Source organism: Oncorhynchus clarkii, chromosome 8 (genome assembly GCF_045791955.1).
Source record: "Oncorhynchus clarkii lewisi isolate Uvic-CL-2024 chromosome 8, UVic_Ocla_1.0, whole genome shotgun sequence".
NCBI classification, from domain to species: domain Eukaryota; kingdom Metazoa; phylum Chordata; class Actinopteri; order Salmoniformes; family Salmonidae; genus Oncorhynchus; species Oncorhynchus clarkii.
Window position 1 is genome coordinate 8,362,438 of NC_092154.1, and position 26,122 is coordinate 8,388,559.

Below are 26,122 nucleotides of genomic sequence, written 5' to 3' on the forward strand. Positions count from 1 at the left end.
GTGTAATTCATATTGGAATGCTGCCAGAGTTAGGCTATCTAACAAGTGGAATTATTAATCACCTGCAATCTGCATTCAGAATTTTCCTGCAATAGAGCATGCTGGGAAATATTATATATGGGTCTATGTAGAAACCTTTTTGCCTTCTAAGGAATCCTTCTTGCGTTCCAAAGAATCATCAAAGAACCCTTTCTTTCAAAAACAGTTCTTAGGATGTTAAAGCTTCTAGGTAGAACCCTAAGAATCCATGTCTTCCAAAAAGGGTTCTTCTGATCAAAACAGTTCTCGGTAGAACCCTATCCCTCTGCAAATAACCCTTTTGGAACCCTTTTTTCTAAGAGTGAATTCAACTCCCCTTCTCCATATAAAGTTTGTGGGGGGCATCCCTGCCACTGAGCGAATAGGCTTTATTTTCTCTCTACAAATTGTGCTATAGATAAAGACCTTACACAGTGGATTATTTGAGCTGCTACAATAGTGGATCAGCAAACCTGTAAAAACAAGCAGCGGGAGACAGTACCCATTCCCCAGCAGGTCAGGAGGGCAGCTGCCGATGACACCCCCACCAAGTGGTGTAGCGGTCTAAGTGCTAGAGGTGCCATTACAGACCCTGGTTCGATTCCAGGCTGTATCACAAACGGCCATGATTGGGAGTCCCATAGGGCGGTGCACAATTGGCCCAGCGTCGTCCGGGTTAGGGTTTGGCCCGGGTAGGCTGTCATTATAAATAAAAATTTGTTCTTAACTGACTTGCTTCGATAAATTTAAAAAAAACACGTACACACCCGCAGTGGCCTCCCTCTCTCCTTAACCCTGTCCCACAGCGGCAGCGGCGTACATAAGGCTGTGGACTAAACAGGGTCACCCAGTTAGAGGGCCATAGCGGCGTGACAGTAGAGCCAATTTAGAGAGATGACAACACAAAAAGGTCATAATAATGCATTTAGGCAATGCTGCAGGAACAACTCTACACCTGCATCCCAAATGAAACCAAAGGGCTTCTGGCAACAAAAAAATAATGCACTGTCTAGGGAATAGGGTACAATTTGGGACTCAGGCGATCTTCCTCTGTTCTGTATGTACCATACCAGGGGGAGGAAGAGGGCTAGGGGGACATGTGCGATTCTTGACAGGAGGAGCACGTTCGTTTACAAAATGTAGTTGTTCAGCTATCTTGATTTTTTTTATTTTTATGATTTGAGTGTTGTTCCATAGTCCAGTACTGAATATAACAGCTGTAGTTCAGTACTGAATATAACAGCTGTAGTTCAGTACTGAATATAACAGCTGTAGTTCAGTACTGAATATAACAGCTGTAGTTCAGTACTGAATATAACAGCTGTAGTTCAGTACTGAATATAACAGCTGTAGTCCAGTACTGAATATAACAACTGTAGTTCAGTACTGAATATAACAGCTGTAGTTCAGTACTGAATATAACAGCTGTAGTTCTGTACTGAATATAACAGCTGTAGTTCAGTACTGAATATAACAGCTGTAGTTCAGTACTGAATATAACAGCTGTAGTTCAGTACTGAATATAACAGCTGTAGTTCAGTACTGAATATAACAGCTGTAGTTCAGTACTGAATATAACAGCTGTAGTTCAGTACTGAATATAACAGCTGTAGTTCAGTACTGAATATAACAGCTGTAGTTCAGTACTGAATATAACAGCTGTAGTTCAGTACTGAATATAACAGCTGTAGTTCAGTACTGAATATAACAGCTGTAGTTCAGTACTGAATATAACAGCTGTAGTTCAGTACTGAATATAACAGCTGTAGTTCAGTACTGAATATAACAGCTGTAGTTCAGTACTGAATATAACAGCTGTAGTTCAGTACTGAATATAACAGCTGTAGTCCAGTACTGAATATAACAACTGTAGTTCAGTACTGAATATTTATATACTAATACTACTGTTTACATATTTTTGTTGTTGTCTGTAATCAGGGTATTAAACACTAGATGGTGCTACAATCAGGGTATTAAATACTAGATGGTGCTACAATCAGGGTATTAAACACTAGATGGTGCTACAATCAGGGTATTAAACACTAGATGGTGCTACAATCAGGGTATTAAACACTAGATGGTGCTACAATCAGGGTATTAAACACTAGATGGTGCTACAATCAGGGTATTAAACACTAGATGGTGCTACAATCAGGGTATTAATAGATGGTGCTACAATCAGGGTAGTAAACACTAGATGGTGCTACAATCAGGGTATTAAACACTAGATGGTGCTACAATCAGGGTATTAATAGATGGTGCTACAATCAGGGTATTAAACACTAGATGGTGCTACAATCAGGGTATTAATAGATGGTGCTACAATCAGGGTATTAAACACTAGATGGTGCTACAATCAGGGTATTAATAGATGGTGCTACAATCAGGGTAGTAAACACATCAAAACGTTCAAGGTCAACACACTGTAGCAACCTTAACCTTGCACATAAAGAGCATCAAATGGTTTGGATCTCTTGGTGTAACAGCTAAGGTTTGACAGTTGACAGTTGACAGTTTGCAAGGTCCTAGGTTTAAGGCCGAGTTGGGATAATCACCATACCTCTCTACAACACCTCAACACACTTCAATACTACACTACACTACAACACTACACTACAATACTACACAGCAATACTACACTATACTACACTACAATACTACACTACAATACTACACTGCAATACTATACCACACCACACTACACTACAATACTACACTGCAGTACTACACTATACTACAATACAATACTACACTGCAATACTACACTACAATACTACACTACAATACTGCACTGCAATACTATACCACACCACACTACACTACAATACTACACTGCAGTACTACACTATACTACAATACAATACTACACTGCAATACTACACTACAATACTACACTACAATACTGCACTGCAATACTATACCACACCACACTACACTACAATACTACACTGCAATACTACACCATAATACTACACTGCAATACTACACTACAATGCTACACGGCAATACTACACTATATTACACTACACCACTACACAACAATACTATACTACACTACACTACAATACTGCAATACACTACAATACTACACTATACTACACTAAAATACCATACTATACTACACTGCAATACTTCACTACACTGTGGTAATACACTGCCCTACAATACTGCACTATACTACAATACTACACAACACTACACTACATTGCAGTGATACACTGCACTACAATACTACATTATGCTACAATACTACAATACAATACTACACTATACTACACGGGCACACTATGTTATACTACACCACAATACTACACTACACTGCAATACTACACTGCAATACTACACTACACTACAGTAAAACACTGCACTGCAGTGCTACACTACAATACTACATTATGCTACAATACTACACTGCAATACTGCGCTACATTACAGTAATACATTGCACTACAATACCACACTACATTACTACACTACAATACTACACTACAATACAATACTACACTACAAATAACCTCTCCCTCAATGTCAACAAAATGAAGGAGCTGATCGTGGATTTCAGGAAACAGAAGAGAGAACACGCCCCTATCCACATCAACGGGACCGCAGCGGAGAAGGTTAAAAGCTTCAAGTTCCTCGGCGTACACATCACTGATAATCTGAAATGGTCCACCCACACAGACCCCTGCCCTCTGAGCACAGCTTGGCCTTGTACAGGAGGTGTCAACTTTGAGTCATTTTTCAAGTTTGTTTCACAAATCTCTCCTATGCAACAGGCTAAATCACCACCTGGTATGGCAACTGCACTGCCCTCAACCGCAGTGAGATGGTGGTGCGGTCTGCCCAACACATCACCGGAAGCACTACCTGCCCTCAAGGACATCAACCAAATCAAATCAAATCAAATTGTATTGATCACATACACATGGTTAGCAGATGTTATTGCGAGAGTAGTGAAATGCTTGTGCTTCTAGTTCCAACAGTGCATCAATATCTAACAAATAATCTAACAATTCCACAACAAGTACCTAATACACACACATCTAAGTGAAGGAATGGAATGAAAATATATAAATATAAATATATGGATGAGCAATGACAGAGCGGTATAGGCAAGATGCAATAGATGGTCTAAAATACAGTATATACATATGAGATGAGTAATGCAAGATATGTAAACATTATTAAAGTGACTAGTGATTTCAAGTCTGTATGTAGTCAGCAGCCTCTCTGTGCTAGTAAAACAGTCTGATGGCCTTGAGATGGAATCTGTTTTTCAGTCTCCCGGTCCCTTCTTTGATGCACCGGTACTGACCTCGCCTTCATGATGATATCGGGGTGAACAGACCGTGGCTCGGGTGATGGATGTCCTTGACGATCTTTTTGGCCTTCCTGGGACATCGGGTGCTGTAGGTGTCCTAGAGGGCAGGTAGGTCACCCCGTTGCGTTGTGCAGACCGCACCACCCTCTGGAGAGCCTTGCGGTTGTGGGTGGTGCAGTTGCCGTACCAGGCTGTGATACAGACCAACAGGATGCTCTCAATTGTGCATCTGTTAAAGTTTGTGAGGGTTTTAGGTGACAAGCCAAATCTCTTCAGCCTCCTGAGGTTGAAGAGGCGCTGTTGTGTCTTTTTCACCACACTCTGTGTGGCTGGACCATTTCAGTTGGTCCGTGATGTGTACGCCGAGGAACTTCAACTTTCCACCTTCTCCACTGCTGTCCCTTCGATGTAGATAGGGGGGTGCTCCCTCTGCTGTTTCCTGAAGTCCACGATCATCTCCTTTGTTTTTTTGACGTTGAGTGAGAGGTTGTTTTCCTGACACCCCACTCCGAGTACCTTCACCTCCTCCTTGTAGGCTGTCTTGTCGTTGTTGGTAATCAAGCCTACTACTGTTGTGTCGTCTGCAAACTTCATGATTGAGTTGGAGGCGTGCATGACCACGCAGTCATGGGTGAACAGGGAGTACAGGAGGGGGCTGAGCAAGCACCCTTGTGGGGCCCCAGTGTTGAGGATCAGCGGAGTGGAGATGTTGTTTCCTACCTTCACCACCTGGGGGGCGGCCTGTCAGGAAGTCCAGAACCAATTGCACAGGGCCTCAAGCTTAATGATGAGCTTGGAGGGTAATATGGTGTTGAATGTGAGCTGGTGTTGAGCTACAGTCAACGAACAGCATTCATACACCACCCGATGTCACAGGCCTGACACTCAACGTCAACAAAACAAAGGAGATGATCGTCACCATCAGGAAACAGCAGAGGGAGTACCCCCCTATCCACATTGACGGGACAGTAGTGGAGAGGGTAGTAAGTTTTAAGTTCCTCTGCGTACACATCACGGACAAACTGAACTGGTCCACCCACACAGACAGCGTCGTGAAGAAGGCGCAGCAGCACCTCTTCAACCTCAGGAGGCTCAGGAGGCTGAAGAAATTTGGCTTGTCACCAAAAGCACTCACAAACTTCTACAGATGCGCAATCGAGAGCATCCTGTCGGGCTGTATCACCGCCTGGTACGGCAACTGCTCCGCCCACAACCGTAAGGCTCTCCAGAGGGTAGTGAGGTCTGCACAACGCATCACCGGGGGCAAACTACCTTCCCTCCAGGACACCTACAGCACACGATGTCACAGGAAGGCCAAAAAGATCATCAAGGACAACAACCACCCGAGCCACTGCCTGTTCACCCCGCTATCATCCAGAAGGCGAGGTCAGTACAGGTGCATCAAAGCTGGGATCGAGAGACTGAAAAACAGCTTCTATCTCAAGGCCATCAGACTGTTAAATCACTAACCCTGCACCTTAGACACTGCTGCCGTAAATACATAGACATGGAATCACTGGCCACTTTAATAATGGAACACTAGTCACTTTAATCATGTTTGCATACTGCTTTACTCCTCTCATATTTACACTACCGTTCAGAAGTTTGGGGTCACTTAGAAATGTCCTTGTTTTTTTAAAGAAAAACACATTTTTGTCCATTAAAATAACATCAAATTGATCAGAAATACAGAGTACACATTGTTAACGTTGTAAATGACTAATGTAGCTGGAAACTGATGATTTTGCATGGAATATCTACATAGGGCCATTATCAGCAACCATCACTCCTGTGTTCCAATGGCACGTTGTGTTAGCTAATCCAAGTTTATCGTTTTTAAAGGCTAATTGATCATTAGAAAACCCTTTTGCAATTATGTTAGCACAGCTGAAAACTGTTGTCCTGATTAGAATCATTAACACTGGCCTTCTTTAGACTAGTTGAGTATCTGGAGCATCAGCATTTGTGTGTTCGATTACAGGCTCAAAATGGCCAGAAAGAAAGAACTTTCTTCTGAAACTCATCAGTCTATTCTTGTTCTGAGAAATGATGGCTATTCTATGCGAGAAATTGCCAAGAAACTGAAGATCTCGTGCAACGCTGTATAATACTCCCTTCACAGAACAGCGCAAACTGGCTCTAACCAGAATAGAAAGAGGAGTGGGAGGCCCCGGTGCACAACTGAGCAAGTGGACAAGTACATTAAAGTGTCTAGATTGAGAGACAGACACCTCACAAGTCCTCAACTGGCAGCTTCATTAACTATTACCCACAAAACACCAGTCTCAACGTCAACAGTGAAGAGGCGACTCCGGGATGCTGGCCTTCTATTTTGATTTTAATAGACAAAAAAATGGATTTTCTTTCAAAAACAAGGACATTTCTAACTTTTGAACGGTAGTGTGTATACTGTATTCTATTCTACTGTATTTTAGTCAATGCCACTCCGACATTGCTTATCCTAATATATATTTCACGTTTAGATTTGTGTGTATTGTTGTGAATTGTTAGATATTACTGCAGCTAGGAACACAAGCATTTCGCTACACCCGCAATAACATCTGCTAAATATGTGTATGTGACCAATAACATTGAATTTGATTTGAATATTGCACTGCACTACAATACAAAACTACACCATACCACAATACTACACTACAATACTACACTGCACTACAATACTAGACTACACCACAATTGTACACTGCACTACAATACTACACTAGACTACTGCCCTAAACAACAATACTACATTACAATATAATACTACACGGCACTACAATATTGCACTAAAATACTAGACTACAATACTAAACTACAATACTAAACTGCACTAAAATACTACACTGCACTACCATACTACACTGCACTACCATACTACACTACAATACTACACTACACTACAATACTGCCCTAAACAACAATACTACATTACAATATAATACTACACGGCACTACAATATTGCACTAAAATACTACACTACAATACTACACTGCACTACCATACTACACTACACGACAACAATACTGCGATAAACTACAATACTACACTACACTACAATAGTACACTGTACTACAATATGTTTTCCATTTGAGGATTTATTAAACACACACACACACACACACACACACACACACACACACACACACACACACACACACACACACACCTGACTTGCCCTGTGTGTGTGTGTGTGTGTGTGTGTGTGTGTGTGTGTGTGTGTGTGTGTGTGTGTGTGTGTGTGTGTGTGTGTGTGTGTGTGTGTGTGTGTGTGTGTGTGTGTGTGTGTGTGAGAGAAAGGATCTGATATCCATTGCAGGAGAGAGACAGCAGAGATAAGAGGAACAGGTGAGGGGAGGAGGACATCATACTCCCCGTCCAGAAGACCGCTTAACAGACAGATATTTACCACTCTCACTCTGGCAATAATTAGCCACATTAGAACAAGGATACACTTTAAAGGCTGTGGCCACGCAGAAGGACTTCATTTGGCAACACAGAAACCACAGACAGGAAAGACCACAGAAGGAATATCCACCTTCTCCTAAAAGGTAAGACAAGACCCTAAATATGGTCTTAATTGTTATAACGTTGTATTAGAATATTTAGTAGGACTTAATTAGACTCAGTTAGACTCATAATTTCACTACATTTTCAGAGGAGAAATACAGTGTAGTGTGAAATGTGTGGTAAAGAGGCCGACTGTAAAGAGGCCCACTGTGAAGAGGCCGACTGTGAAGAGGCCCACCGTAAAGAGGTCCACTGTAAAGAGAACCACTGTAAAGAGAACCACTGTGAAGAGGCCCACCGTAAAGAGGTCCACTGTAAAGAGAACCACTGTAAAGAGAACCACTGTGAAGAGGCCCACCGTAAAGAGGCCGACTGTGAAGTGTCCCACCGTAAAGAGACCCACTGTAAAGAGGCCCACTGTGAAGAGGCCGACTGTGAAGACGCCCACTGTAAAGAGAACCACTGTAAAGAGGGCCACTGTGAAAGGGTCCATTGTGAAGAGGCCCACTGTAAAGAGGCCCACTGTGAAGAGGTCCACTGTGAAGAGGCCCACTGTAAAGAGGCCCACTGTGAAGAGGTCCACTGTAAAGAGGTCCACTGTGAAGAGGCCCACTGTAAAGAGGTCCACTGTGAAGTGGCCCACTGTAAAGAGGTCCACTGTGAAGAGGCCCACTGTAAAAAGGTCCACTGTGAAGAGGCCCACTGTAAAGAGGTCCACTGTGAAGAGGCCCACTGTAAAGAGGTCCACTGTGAAGAGACCCACTGTAAAGATAACCACTGTAAAGATGTCCACTGTAAAGAGAACCACTGTAAGGAGGCCCACTGTGAAGAGGCCCACTGTGAAGAGGTCCACTGTGAAGGGGCCACTGTGAAGAGGCCCACTGTAAAGAGGCCCACTGTGAAGAGGCCCACTGTGAAGAGGCCCACTGTGAAGTGGCCCACTGTGAAGAGACCCCCTGTGAAGAGGCCCACTGTGAAGAGGCCCACTGTGAAGTGGCCCACTGTGAAGAGCCCATTCATGTCAGTGTCCTACTCTCACTTTAGAATTGCACATCTAGAACACAGCTAAAATGAGGTTTGATATCTGGAGGGATGATCATATACCATGGCCATACACCATGACCATACACCATGACCATACACCATGGACCATACACCATGACCATACACCATGACCATATACCATGACAATATACCATGACAATATACCATGACAATATACCATGACCATATACCATGACCATATACCATGACCATATACCATGACAATATACCATGACCATATACCATGACAATATACCATGATAATATACCATTACAATATACCATGACAATATACCATGATCATATACCATGATCATATACCATGATCATATACCATATACCACCTGCACAAGACCATATACCATGACAAGATACCATGATCATATACCATGATCATATACCATGATCATACACCATATACCACCTGCACAGGATCATACACCATGATCATATACCATGACCATATACCATGATCATATACCATGATCATATACCATGATCATATACCATGGCCATATACCATGACCATAAACCATGACCATATACCATTGCCATATACCATGATCATATACCATGACCATATACATATACCATGACCATATACCATGATCATATACAATGACCATATACCATGATCGTATACCATGACCATATACCATGACCATATACCATTATCATATACCATGACCATATACCATGATCATACACCATGATCACATACCATGACCATATACCATGACCATATACCATGATCATATCCCATGACCATATACCATGACCATGCACCATGACCATATACCATGATCATATACCATGATCATATACCATGATCATATACCATATACCACCTGCACAATACCATGTACCATGATCATATACCATGACCATATACCATGATCATACACCATGATCATATACCATTACCATATACAATGATCATATACTATGCTCACATACCATGATCATATACCATGATCATATACCATGACCATATACCATGGCCATATACCATGACCATATACAATGCTCACATACCATGATCATATACCATGATCATATACCATGACCATATACCATGACCATATACCATGACCATATATCATTGCCATATACCATGATCATATACCATGACCATACACCATGACCATATACCATGATCATATACCACGATAATATACCATGATTATATACCATATACCACCTGCACAAGACCATGTACCATGACCATATACCATGATCATATACCATGACCATATACCATGACCATATACCATATACCATGATCATATACCATGACCATACACCACGACCATATACCATGATCATATACCATATACCACCTGCACAAGACCATGTACCATGACCATATACCATGATCATACACCATGATCATATACCATGACCATATACCATGACCATATACCATGACCATATACCATTGCCATATACCATGATCATACACCATGATCATATACCATGATCATATACCATGACCATATACCATGACCATATACCATGGCCATATACCATGGCCATATACCATGGCCATATACCATGACCATATACCATGACCATATACCATGACCATATACCATATACCATGATCATACACCATGACCATATACCATGATCATATACCACGATCATATACCATGATCATATACCATATACCACCTGCACAAGACCATGTACCATGACCATATACCATGATCATACACCATGATCATATACCATGACCATATACCATGAACATATACCATGATCATATACCATGACCATATACCATGACCATATACCATGGCCATATACCATGAACATATACCATGCTCACATACCATGATCATATACCATGATCATATACCATTACCATATACCATGACCATATACCATGACCATATACCATTGCCATATACCATGGCCATATACCATGACCATATACCATGCTCACATACCATGATCATATACCATGATCATATACCATTACCATATACCATGACCATATACCATGACCATATACCATGACAATATACCATGACCATATACCATGACAATATACCATGACAATATACCATTACAATATACCATGACAATATACCATTATCATATACCATGATCATATACCATATACCACCTGCACAAGACCATATACCATGACAATATACCATGATCATACAACATGATCATATACCATGACAATATACCATGACAATATACCATTACAATATACCATGACAATATACCATGATCATATACCATGATCATATACCATAATCATATACCATGATCATATACCATATACCACCTGCACAAGACCATATACCATGACAAGATACCATGATCATATACCATGATCATATACCATGATCATACACCATATACCACCTGCACAGGATCACACACCATGATCATATACCATGACCATGTACCATGATCATATACCATGATCATATACCATGACCATATACCATATCCCATGACCATATAACATGACCATATACCATGATCATATACCATGACCATATACCATTGCCATATACCATGATCATACACCATGACCATATACCATTGCCATATACCATGATCATACACCATGATCATATACCATGACCATATACCATGACCATATACCATTGCCATATACCATGATCATATACCATGATCATATACCATGACCATATACCATGACCATATACCATGATCATATACCATGACCATACACCATGATCATATACCATGACCATATACCATGACCATACACCATGATCATATACCATGACCATATACCATGATCATATACCATGATCATATACCATATACCATGCATTCAAATGAACGTAGCTCCTGCCAACTGTTCCCTTTGTAAAGAATCGTTCTAAAGCATCCAAGAGCTTCTTCCTTTAACCGTTGATGACTTTTTATAACTCGAACACACCTGCACAAGACCATATACCATGATCATATACCATGCCCATATACCATGACCATATACCATGACCTTATACCATTGCCATATACCATGATCATACACCATGATCATATACCATGATCATATACCATGACCATATACCATGACCATATACCATGGCCATATACCATGACCATATACCATGGCCATATACCATGACCATATACCATGACCATATACAATGACCATATACCATATACCATGATCATATACCATGACCATATACCATGACCATACAACATGACCATATAACGTGATCATATACCACGATCATATACCATGATCATATACCATATACCACCTGCACAAGACCATGTACCATGACCATATACCATGATCATACACCATGATCATATACCATGACCATATACCATGATCATATACCATGACCATATACCATGACCATATACCATGGCCATATACCATGACCATATACCATGCTCACATACCATGATCATATACCATGATCATATACCATTACCATATACCATGACCATATACCATGACCATACACCATTGCCATATACCATGGCCATATACCATGACCATATACCATGCTCACATACCATGATCATATACCATGATCATATACCATTACCATATACCATGACCATATACCATGACCATATACCATTGCCATATACCATGATCATACACCATGATCATATACCATGACCATATACCATGACCATATACCATGACCATATACCATGACCATATACCATGATCATATACCATGACCATATACCATGACCATACACCATGATCATATACCATGACCATATACCATGACCATACACCATGATCATATACCATGACCATATACCATGATCATATACCATATACCATGCATTCAAATGAACGTAGCTCCTGCCAACTGTTCCCTTTGTAAAGAATCGTTCTAAAGCATCCAAGAGCTTCTTCCTTTAACCGTTGATGACTTTTTATCACTCGAACACACCTGCACAAGACCATATACCATGATCATATACCATGACCATATAACATGACCATATACCATGACCATATACCATTGCCATATACCATGATCATACACCATGATCATATACCATGATCATATACCATGACCATATACCATGAACATATACCATGGCCATATACCATGACCATATACCATGGCCATATACCATGACCATATACCATGACCATATACCATGACCATATACCATATACCATGATCATATACCATGACCATATACCATGACCATACACCATGACCATATACCATGATCATATACCACGATCATATACCATGATCATATACCATATACCACCTGCACAAGACCATGTACCATGACCATATACCATGATCATACACCATGATCATATACCATGACCATATACCATGACCATATACCATGATCATATACCATGACCATATACCATGACCATATACCATGGCCATATACCATGACCATATACCATGCTCACATACCATGATCATATACCATGATCATATACCATGACCATATACCATGACCATATACCATGACCATATACCATTGCCATATACCATGGCCATATACCATGGCCATATACCATGCTCACATACCATGATCATATACCATGATCATATACCATTACCATATACCATGACCATATTCCATGACCATATACCATTGCCATATACCATGATCATACACCATGATCATATACCATGACCATATACCATGACCATATACCATGACCATATACCATTTCCATATATCATGATCATATACCATGACCATATACCATGACCATACACCATGATCATATACCATGATCATATACCATGACCATATACCATGATCATATACCATGATCATATACCATATACCATGCATTCAAATGAACGTAGCTCCTGCCAACTGTTCCCTTTGTAAAGAATCGTTCTAAAGCATCCAAGAGCTTCTTCCTTTAACCGTTGATGACTTTTTATAACTCGAACACACCTGCACAAGACCATATACCATGATCATATACCATGACCATATACCATGACCATATACCATGACAATATACCATGACCATATACCATGACAATATACCATGACAATATACCATGACCATATACCATGACCATATACCATGATCATATACCATGATCATATACCATGATCATATACCATGACCATACACCATGATCATATACCATGACCATACACCATGATCATATACCATGATCATATACCATATACCACCTGCACAAGACTTTGGCACAAGTTGTGTGTGTGTGCTACCCTTTTAAAGTGTCCCATAGTATTGAAATGGACATTCTAAGAGTTTGCATGAATACGAATTCAAAACCGTTATGGACTGGTATCAATAAGAGGTAGGAGAGTTGTTCTAGGTAGTTATTGTGTGTTTAAACAGTATGTGAACACAGGCAGTAGGCAGCAATACTAAGCCTCACTCACAGAAGTGGAAAAGGAGGATGTGGTAGAGAGATATGTAGAGAGTGGGGAGATGAGATGAGCAGCTTGGCATCGAAGCCGAAGAAGTGTAATGTTGGAAGTTGCTGTGAGGTGGGAAAGTAAAGGTGGCACTGTCTCTGTAGGTTACAACGGTTGAGATGAAGACATGCAACTGACTTCAAAACTCATGCAGAAGCAACAAACAGCATTCAAAAAACTAAACATGCAATGGTTAGCTTAGAGATCATATGTGAGTATTAAACTGCTGTAAATATCTTGTTTCATCTTGAAAAGACAGACATAAGATCATATTATCTTTTCTCATGCTTTCAGTGAGTCAACAGCTCTTCACTAGTGTAAGTAGGCAATGACTTTCAGTCAATAGTATTTAAGGACTAAAGGACATGGAGTTGAAAGAGTTCTGCCATATAGGATTTACCAGACAGTTTAAAAAATATATGTTATTAGTAAAAATGCTAATTAAAGCAATATGTTTACTAGTGCCCACTACAATATCTCTCTCTCTCTGTCTCTCTGTCTCTCTGTCTCTCTGTCTCTCTCTCTCTCTCTCTTCTCTCTCTCTGTCTCTCTCTCTCTCTCTCTCTCTGTCTCTCTCTCTGTCTCTCTCTGTCTCTCTTTCTCTCTGTCTGTCTCTGTCTCTCTCTCTGTCTCTCTGTCTCTCGCTCTGTTTCTCTCTCTGTCTCTCTCTCCCTCGCTCTCCCTCTCTCTCTCTCTCTCAAAGGCTCCGACCAGAGACGATACAAATGGAAGATCCCATTGACACCGCCATGGCAGTGTTCTCTGATCAGTACCTGTCGTCCAATGACAGTTTACTATTCAACATCACTCCAACCCATTTCCCCCGCCTACCACCCATAATAGACCAGACCATCAGCATCGCCACCATAGTGATCCTCTTCATCACCATGGTTTCACTGGGCTGTACCATGGAGGTGCCCAAGATCAAGGTCCTGATGCTGCTCATCTCTAGTTTCTGGTTGTTTCAGAGTTTTTGGGGTTATCGTTCCTCCTGTTATGTGATGTTTTTTGTTGTTGTGATTAAATACGTTTTAGGGTTTGTGAAATATACACAAATAAAATACTATTTTCATAATATTAATGTTGTTTATTATTCTCTAAAGGCCCACATCCTGAAACCTAAAGGAGTAGCCATCGCAGTGGTGGCCCAGTTTGGAGTAATGCCCCTCACTGCCTTTTCATTGGCTAAGGTTAGTATCTCTCATTGGCTAAGGTTAGTATCTCTCATTGGCTAAGTTAAGTATCTCTCATTGGCTAAGGTTAGTATCTCTCATTGGCTAAGGTTAGTATCTCTCATTGGCTAAGGTTAGTATCTCTCATTGGCTAAGGTTAGTATCTCTCATTGGCTAACGTTAGTATCTCTCATTGGCTAAGGTTAGTATCTCTCTTTGGCTAAGGTTAGTATCTCTCATTGGCTAAGGTTAGTATCTCTCATTGGCTAAGGTTAGAATCTCTCATTGGCTAAGGTTATTATATCTAATTGGCTAAGGTTAGTATCTCTCATTGGCTAAGGTTCGTATCTCTCATTGGCTAAGGTTAGTATCTCTCATTGGCTAAGGTTAGTATCTCTCATTGGCTAAGGTTAGTATCTCTCATTGGCTAAGGTTAGTATCTCTCATTGGCTAAGGTTTGTATCTCTCATTGGCTAAGGTTAGTATCTCTCATTGGCTAAGGTTAGAATCTCTCATTGGCTAAGGTTAGTATCTCTCATTGGCTAAGGTTAGTATCTCTCATTGGCTAAGGTTAGTATCTCTCATTGGCTAAGGTTAGTATCTCTCATTGGCTAAGGTAAGTATCTCTCATTGGCTAAGGTTAGTATCTCTCATTGGCTAAGGTTAGAATCTCTCATTGGCTAAGGTTATTATATCTAATTGGCTAAGGTTAGTATCTCTCATTGGCTAAGGTTAGTATCTCTCATTGGCTAAGGTTAGTATCTCTCATTGGCTAAGGTTAGTATCTCTCATTGGCTAAGGTTAGTATCTCTCATTGGCTAAGGTTTGTATCTCTCATTGGCTAAGGTTAGTATCTCTCATTGGCTAAGGTTAGTATCTCTCATTGGCTAAGGTTAGTATTTCTCATTGGCTAAGGTTAGTATCTTTCATTGGCTAAGGTTAGTATTTCCATAGCTGTCTTGGCATTGTTGTCTTGGTGAACCAGTCTGGTTCCCAGGCCTTCAGGAATGGCAGGACAGGACCATGCTAAGCTGTTCAGTGTAGTCTCAGGTGTGCGTCCTGCCCTGTGTCTTCAGGTGTTACAGCTGGGGCCGGTAGAGGCTGTAGTGGTGCTGATCTGTGGATGCTGTCCAGGGGGAAGCCTCTCCAATATATTGGCCCTGTCTCTGAAGGGAGACATGAACCTAAGGTACATATACAACCCTACTTTCATCTCTTCAGACCCTACTTTCATCTCTTCAGACCCTACTTCCATCTATTCAGACCCTACTTCCATCTATTCAGATTCTACTTTCATCTATCCAGACCCTACTTCCATCTATTCAGACTCTACTTTCATCTATCCAGACCCTACTTCCATCTATTCAGACTCTACTTCCATCTATTCAGACTCTACTTTCATCTATTCAGACCCTACTTCCATCTATTCTCATTATAAAATGTGTAAAATAAGTTTGAGAGGAATCATATTGTTTCCAGGTGGGTCTCGAGACAATGCTTCTTCAATCGTTATGTAGATTTCCTAGGGTGAAATAAAGGGTTAATGGCCTGACGGCTAAACCTACAAGGTGGGATGGATGTGGTGTGTGTTTGGTGTTATATACTATTTATATGATAATAGGTTTATGATCGGGTCAGTGGTATGCAGGTCATTCAACTCCGTGGTGCTAATGGGGAAAGATACAGTATGTACATTTGTCAGTTCGTAAAAGGCAGAATTATAATTGAGGCTGCTGAAACGGAGCTCTTTGTCAATGCAATGGCATTTACATTGTTGTTGAGTTCGATGACCTCGTACTGCCGTTGGCTACCAAATGAAGTGCTTTGTTAATGCATTGGCAATCACCTTATTATTAGCTAAGAGTTGAATGACCTTGATGTTATCGTGTTCTGCTATGTACTGTAATTCTCCAATAATAACCAACCACCTCCTGTCCTGTCCTGACTTATTGCTCAGACTGGCTTGGTTACAGTACATTAGTTCCATGGTTATCATGGTAGTCACCCCATTAGTGCAGAGTTGAATGCCCTGAAATACACCAACCCAGATCATAAAAACTATGATCATATTAATCTATATCACCGTCACACACCACCACAGGGGAGGAGGACATCACCACAGGGGAGGAGGACATCACCACAGGGGAGGACATCACCACAGGGGAGGAGGACATCACCACAGAGGAGGAGGACATCACCACAGGGGAGGAGGACATCACCACAGGGGAGGAGGACATCACCACAGGGGAGGAGGACGTCACCACAGGGGAGGAGGACATCACCACAGGGGAGGAGGACATCACCACAGGGGAGGACATCACGACATCACCACAGGGGAGGAGGACATCACCACAGGGGAGGAGGACATCACCACAGGGGAGGAGGACATCACCACAGGGGAGGAGGACATCACCACAGGGGAGGACATCACCACAGGGGAGGAGGACATCACCACAGAGGAGGAGGACATCACCACAGGGGAGGAGGACACCACCACAGCCGTCCCACGTTTTAGTTTGAACCAGGACGTCACTGACCCCTTTTCTTTGCCACTTCCAACTCGACCAATACCATGACATAATTACCATAGATATTAATCGATATCTTCACACTCCCCATTCCACGGTTTATGCTACTTGTAACCGCCAAGTCAGTCATTCCCTGCTTTAGATTCACACCGTGTCTGGATTAGCGCCATAAAGATGAAGCAACATCCAACAGGTTGATTGATGAAGCATGTACTTTGTGGTGTTACACGTTATCTGACAGGAAGTACCTGCTCTCTTTCTCTGTTTGACCCTCTATGTCTTATCTGACAGGAAGAACCCTCTCTCTTTCTCTGTCTGACCCTCTGTGTCTTATCTGACAGGAAGTACCCTCTCTCTTTCTCTGTCTGACCCTCTGTCTTATCTGACAGGAAGTACTCTCTCTCTTTCTCTGTCTGACCCTCTGTGTCTTATATGACAGGAAGTACCCTCTCTCTTTCTCTGTCTGACCCTCTGTGTCTTATCTGACAGGAAGTACCCTCTCTCTTTCTCTGTCTGACCCTCTGTCTTATCTGACAGGAAGTACTCTCTCTCTTTCTCTGTCTGACCCTCTGTGTCTTATATGACAGGAAGTACCCTCTCTCTTTCTCTGTCTGACCCTCTGTGTCTTATCTGACAGGAAGTACCCTCTCTCTTTCTCTGTCTGACCCTCTGTCTTATCTGACAGGAAGTACTCTCTCTCTTTCTCTGTCTGACCCTCTGTGTCTTATATGACAGGAAGTACCCTCTCTCTTTCTCTGTCTGACCCTCTGTGTCTTATCTGACAGGAAGTACCCTCTCTCTTTCTCTGTCTGACCCTCTGTCTTATCTGACAGGAAGTACTCTCTCTCTTTCTCTGTCTGACCCTCTGTGTCTTATATGACAGGAAGTACCCTCTCTCTTTCTCTGTCTGACCCTCTGTGTCTTATCTGACAGGAAGTACCCTCTCTCTTTCTCTGTCTGACCCTCTGTGTCTTATCTGACAGGAAGTACCCTCTCTCTTTCTCTGTCTGACCCTCTGTGTCTTATCTGACAGGAAGTACTCTCTCTCTTTCTCTGTCTGACCCTCTATGTCTTATCTGCCAGAAAGTACTCTCTCTCTTTCTCTGTCTGACCCTATATGTCTTATCTGACAGGAAGTACTCTCTTTCTCTGTCTGACCCTATATGTCTTATCTGACAGGAAGTACTCTCTCTTTTTCTCTGTCTGACCCAATATGTCTTATCTGACAGGAAGTACTCTCTCTCTTTCTCTGTCTGACCCAATATGTCTTATCTGACAGGAAGTACTCTCTCTCTTTCTCTGTCTGACCCTCTGTCTTATCTGACAGGAAGTACTCTCTCTCTTTCTCTGTCTGACCCTCTGTGTCTTATCTGACAAGAAGTACTCTCTCTCTCTCTTTCTCTGTCTGACCCTCTTTGTCTTATCTGACAGGAAGTACTCTCTCTCTTTCTCTGTCTGACCCTCTATGTCTTATCTGACAGGAAGTACTCTCTCTCTTTCTCTGTCTGACCCTCTGTGTCTTATCTGACAAGAAGTACTCTCTCTGTCTTACCCTATATGTCTTATCTGACAAGAAGTACTCTCTTTCTCTGTCTGACCCTCTATGTCTTATCTGACAGGAAGTACTCTCTGTCTCTTTCTCTGTCTGACCCTCTATGTCTTATCTGACAGGAAGTACTCTCTCTCTTTCTCTGTCTGACCCTATATGTCTTATCTGACAGGAAGAACTCTGACGTTCTCAAGGACTGTTCTTGCACCATTATTAGTGGTGCTACCGGAAATAATGTAACTCATCCTTGTAGCTTTTTAATAACTTTTCAAGTTCATTACTGTGCACTCTCCTCAAACAATAGCATGATATTAGTTCACTGTAATAGCTACTGTAAATTGGACAGTGCAGTTAGATTAACAAGAATTTAATCTTTCTTCCAATATCAGATGTCTATGTCCTGGGAAATGTTCTTGTTACTTACAACCTCATGCTAATCACATTAGCCTACATTAGCTCAACCGTCCCATGGAAGGGACACCGATCCTGTAGCTTCTACCCTAACTAGCAGTCATTGACCCTAACTAGTAGTTATTTAACCCTAACTAGTAGTTATTGAACCATAACTAGCACAGTCATTTAACCCAACTAGTATTTTTTAACCCTAACTAGCACAGTAATTTAACCCTAACTAGTAGTTATTTAACCCTAACTAGTAGTTATTTAACCCTAACTAGTAGTTATTTAACCCTAACTAGCACAGTCATTTAACCCTAACTAGCACAGTCATTTAACCCTAACTAGCACAGTCATTTAACCCTAACTAGTAGTTATTTAACCCTAATTAGCAGTTATTAAACCCTAACTAGCAGTTATTTAACCCTAACTAGTAGTTATTAAACCCTAACTAGCAGTTATTTAACCCTAACTAGCACAGTTATTTAACCCTAACTAGTAGTTATTTAACCCTAACTAGCACAGTTATTTAACCCTAACTAGCACAGTTATTTAACCCTAACTAGTAGTTATTAAACCCTAACTAGCAGTTATTTAACCCTAACTAGCACAGTTATTTAACCCTAACTAGTAGTTATTTAACCCTAACTAGCACAGTTATTTAACCCTAACTAGCACAGTCATTTAACCCTAACTAGCACAGTCATTTAACCCTAACTAGCAGAGTAATTTAACCCTAACTAGCACAGTCATTTAACCCTAACTAGCAGTAATTAAACCCTAACTAGCACAGTAATTTAACCCTAACTAGTAGTTATTTAACCCTAACTAGCATAGTCTTTAACCCTAACTAGCACAGTCATTTAATCCTAACTAGCAGTTATTGAACCCTAATTAGCACAGTCATGTAACCGTAACTAGCACAGTCATTTAACCCTAACTAGCACAGTCATTTAACCCTAACTAGCACAGTTACTTAACCCTAACTAGCACAGTCATTTAACCCTAACTAGCACAGTTATTAAACCCTAACTAGCACAGTTATTTAACCCTAACTAGCACAGTCATTTAACCCTAACTAGCACAGTTATTTAACCATAACTAGTGCAGTTATTTAACCCTAACTAGCAGTGTAAGGCTGGCTCACAGAGATCCAGGTTCCAGATATTATGTTTGTATTACTTGAGGAAACCGATAATTACGGCATCCTCCTCATTAAGCTACTGAGAGAAACTAGATCGGCACCACTCCACAGAACAAGAGAAACTAGATCGGCACCACTCCACAGAACAAGATAAACTAGATCGGCACCACTCCACAGAACAAGAGAAACTAGATCGGCACCACTCCACAGAACAACAGGAACTAGATCGGCACCACTCCACAGAACAAGAGAAACTAGATCGGCACCACTCCACAGAACAACAGGAACTAGATCGGCACCACTCCACAGAACAACAGGAAAGACAGTAATGAGATTATTGACACCGATGGAGTCATGTCAGGGTTTAGGACAGCATGGCCAAAGCTGTCTGTTGTTCCATGGTCACACTCATGATGTAATAATGAGCATGATACCCTATTGGCATGATAGCCAGGTCAGGCTGGTCGCACGTTTAAAGAAGTCTTTTTCAGTCTACCTTGCCAGGTATAATACGAACACACACATACGTAACACATACGTGTCTCTCTCTCCCTCTGTCTACCTCCCTCTGTCTCTCCCTCTGTCTCTCTCACTCTCTCTCCCTCCGTCTCCCTCCGTGTACCTCTCTCTCTCCCTCTGTCTCTCCTTCTGTCTCTCCTTCTGTCTCTCTCCCTCCATCTCCCTCCGTCTACCTCTCTCTCTCCCTCTGTCTCTCTCCCTCTGTCTCTCTCCCTCTGTCTCTCCTTCTGTCTTTCCTTCTGTCTCTCTCCCTCCATCTCCCTCCGTCTACCTCTCTCTCTCCCTTTGTCTCTCTCCCTCTGTCTCTCTCCCTCTGTCTCTCCTTCTGTCTCTCTCCCTCCATCTCCCTCCGTCTACCTCTCTCTCTCCCTCTGTCTCTCTCCCTCTGTCTCTCTCCCTCTCTCCCTCCTTCTGACTCTCCTTCTGTCTCTCTCCCTCTGTCTCTCTCCCTCTGTCTCTCTCCTTCTGTCTCTCCCTCTGTCTCTCTCCCTCTCTCCTTCTGTCTCTCTCCATCTGTCTCTCTCCTTCTGTCTCTCCTTCTGTGTCTCTCCCTCTGTCTCTCTCCCTCTGTCTCTCTCCCTCTGTCTCTCCCTCTGTCTCTCCCTCTGTCTCTCTCCCTCTGTGTCTCCCTCTGTGTCTCCCTCTGTCTCTCTCCCTCTGCCTCTCCCCCTCTGTCTCTCTCCCTCTGTCTCTCTCCCCCTGTCTCTCTCCCTCTGTCTCTCTCTCCCCCTGTCTCTCTCCCTCTGTCTCTCTCCTTCTGTGTCTCTCCCTCTCTCTCTCGTTCCCTCTCCCTCTCCCTCTGTCTTTCCATCCCTCCTTCTCCCTCTGTCTCTCCCTCTCTCTCGTTCCCTCTCTTTCTCCCTCTGTCTCTCCCTCTCTCCCCAGTATTGTGATGACTACCTGCTCTACAGTTCTAGCCCTGGGTATGATGCCACTGCTCCTCTACCTATACTGCCAGGGCTTCTCCAACCTGGAGAGTGCTGTTCCCTACGCTGGCATCACTCTGGCCCTGGTCATGACTCTGTTCCCCTGCGGCATCGGCATCCTCATCAACTACTACAGGCCACAGTACTCCAAGACTATTACTAAGGTAGAGTACAATACGCAGTACGCAGTACACAGTACTACAGACCATCACTAAGGTAGAGTACAGTACACAGTACACAGTACACAGTACTACAGACCATCACTAAGGTAGAGTACAGTACACAGTACTACAGACCATCACTAAGGTAGAGTACAGTACACAGTACTACAGAACATCACTAAGGTAGAGTACAGTACACAGTACACAGTACTACAGACCATCACTAAGGTAGAGTACAGTACACAGTACACAGTACTAGAGACCATCACTAAGGTAGAGTACAGTACACAGTACTACAGACCATCACTAAGGTAGAGTACAGTACACAGTACTACAGACTATCACTAAGGTAGTGTACAATACACAGTACTACAGATTATCACTAAGGTAGTGTACAGTACACAGTACTACAGACCATCACTAAGGTAGAGTACAGTACACAGTACACAGTACTACAGACCATCACTAAGGTAGTGTACAGTACACAGTACTACAGACCATCACTAAGGTAGTGTACAGTACACAGTACTACAGAACATCACTAAGGTAGAGTACAGTACACAGTACTACAGAACATCACTAAGGTAGAGTACAGTACACAGTACTACAGAACATCACTAAGGTAGAGTACAGTACACAGTACTACAGAACATCACTAAGGTAGTGTACAGTACACAGTACTACAGAACATCACTAAGGTAGTGTACAGTACACAGTACTACAGAACATCACTAAGGTAGTGTACAGTACACAGTACTACAGAACATCACTAAGGTAGAGTACAGTACACAGTACTACAGAACATCACTAAGGTAGTGTACAGTACACAGTACTACAGAACATCACTAAGGTAGAGTACAGTACACAGTACCACAGAACATCACTAAGGTAGAGTACAGTACACAGTACACAGTACTACAGACCATCACTAAGGTAGAGTACAGTACACAGTACTACAGACCATCACTAAGGTAGAGTACAGTACACAGTACTACAGAACATCACTAAGGTAGTGTACAGTACACAGTACTACAGAACATCACTAAGGTAGAGTACAGTACACAGTACTACAGACTATCACTAAGGTAGAGTACAGTACACAGTACTACAGAACATCACTAAGGTAGTGTACAGTACACAGTACACAGTACTACAGAACATCACTAAGGTAGAGTACAGTACACAGTACTACAGAACATCACTAAGGTAGTGTACAGTACACATTATACTTCAGTGCTCCAAGACCATCATTATGGCATGGTGCAGACAGGTAATTCAATTGAGGCCTGGGTCAAATACCCGAGTCAAACTGAGCTTAACTCTGAGTAATCCCAAAAAGTGCAAATTCCAAGCTAAACCAAGTGCACCCAAAAGGCCAATTTCAGGAGAGTATATATATATGTTTTCTTTTCCCTCTCTCTCCTCCCTCCAGGTCGGCCTGTCCCTCCTGTTGATGGCCACGGTGGTGATTGGCCTGCTGGCCGGCATGACCCTAGGAGGGATGGATTTGACGCTGACCCTCCTGTCCCCTCCACTCATGGCCACCGCTGCCCTCATGCCCCTCATTGGCTACACCTCCGGATACGTCCTGTCATACCTCTTCAAACTCAACGGATCGTAAGTCATGGTGACGATAGTGTTGATAAGGATTGTTTTCTCTTTAGTAAAATAAAAACACTTTAAAAAAAAGAGAAAAAACATTTCCATTCCAGCTATTAACTCCATGTCAATCAATACGTTCAAGTTGTCCTTATTTGGACTTCCTTCCCGTTCCTCAGGGGGCGGAGGACCATCTCCATGGAGACAGGCTGTCAGAACATCCAGCTGTGTTCCACCATTTTGAAGGTGGCATTCCCTCCCGATGTGATTGGTCCCCTCTACCTATTCCCTATGATCTACATAGTGTTTCAGGTGGGAGAGGCCTTACTGCTCATTGTCCTGTTCAGGGTTCACCGGAGGTTCTTCAAAACATCGGAGACAGGTACGCTCGACTGACCCTGTTTGTGAGTGATGCAGTTACTGTGGGAGCAAATGGTACATATAGGACAGATATAATAGTATAGAGCAAAGATGTACAACAGACCACAGGAGAAGAGAGACACATAGTCTACTAGTCCTAATAAGGACAGACATACCAAAGAACACGCCAAGCTAAACATAAAGTATAAAGGCCAAAAGACATAGGCCCATAAAATAAGATGATGAAGGAATGTTAGAGAGACACATAGTATACTAGTCCTAATAAGGACACACATACCAAAGAGCACACCAAGCTAAACGTAAGTGGCCCATAGGATAGACGGGCATATATTATTTTTAGGACATGAAGGGGTCCTGCCACCATTATAACTTCACTGAAAGCAGATATGGGCGTTTATGGGGCGTAAACAAGCAGGAAGCTCAGATTGAAGGATAATGGTGGCAGATGGACTGAGGGAAGTAACTTCATGTGCATGTGGGATGGTCTCATATGTTGTATGTGTATAAATACAGAGCCAGAGCTCAGGGGAGGGAGTTGGCTGTTCCGCGCACCATCTAGGCTTCTGATATTCTGTATTAAAAGCCTTTATTGAATTCATAAGTTCTTGTAAGTGTTATATTTGTAAGATGATTTTCCACCAGATTACAAGCACCTAGTCTGAGACCCAGATATCAGGTCACTGGAGGTTCACACCTCAACTAGGTTACCCTTGTCCATTAGTTTTGTAAAATACTAAATTGATCCAAGATCAGCACTCCAACTCAGACTATAATACAGGCCCAGTCTCTACTCAGACTTTAATACAGGCCCAGTCTCTAACTCAGACTTTAATACAGGCCCAGTCTCCTACTCAGACTTTAATACAGGCCCAGTCTCTAACTCAGACTTTAATAAAGGCCCAGTCTCTAATACAGGCCCAGTCTCCTACTCAGACTTTAATACAGGCCCAGTCTCTACTCATACTTTAATACAGGCCCAGTCTCCTACTCAGATGTTAGGAATACAGACCCAGTCTCCTACTCAAAAGGTTAAAACCTATATTTGTCACCACAAGGGAAGACTGGAGGACCCAGTTCAATCTTAGCTGTCCAAATTATGGTCATTTTGTCAAGACCATTCTAACGGTGCTCCTCTCTCTCCGTCTCACAGAGAAGCAGGTGTACGATGCAGTGGATGGAAATCAGATTCACATCAGCTCAGTCTGAAATGGTGCTGTCGACCAAGGCTTCAGGCTCCCAAAGACCTGATTATCTACCAGATTACAATGAGGATTTTAACACCCTGTAACTGCACATACAATGATGCATGGCAGCAGGCGATTTGAAGGTGGAGTGATTGTAACTAATTGACTACACTGTATACAGGTGTAGAAGTGTATGTGGTGTTAACTGAAGAGAGAAACCTATGTACTGTCTAAACTACATGAGTACT

General features: G+C 42.1%; 1 protein-coding gene across 1 annotated transcript; it reads left to right on the forward strand.

Moving 5' to 3' along the window:
• Window positions 1-7,862: 7,862 nt before the first annotated feature.
• On the forward strand, window positions 7,863-25,896 carry LOC139415689 (hepatic sodium/bile acid cotransporter-like). Its single transcript, XM_071163807.1, has 8 exons — window positions 7,863-7,891; window positions 15,019-15,244; window positions 15,419-15,505; window positions 16,564-16,676; window positions 22,509-22,713; window positions 24,143-24,327; window positions 24,489-24,691; window positions 25,841-25,896. Exons 2-8 carry the CDS (start codon window positions 15,041-15,043, stop codon window positions 25,894-25,896), a joined length of 1,053 nt encoding a protein of 350 aa, XP_071019908.1. The 5' UTR covers window positions 7,863-7,891; window positions 15,019-15,040.
• The last annotated feature ends 226 nt before the right edge of the window (window positions 25,897-26,122 follow it).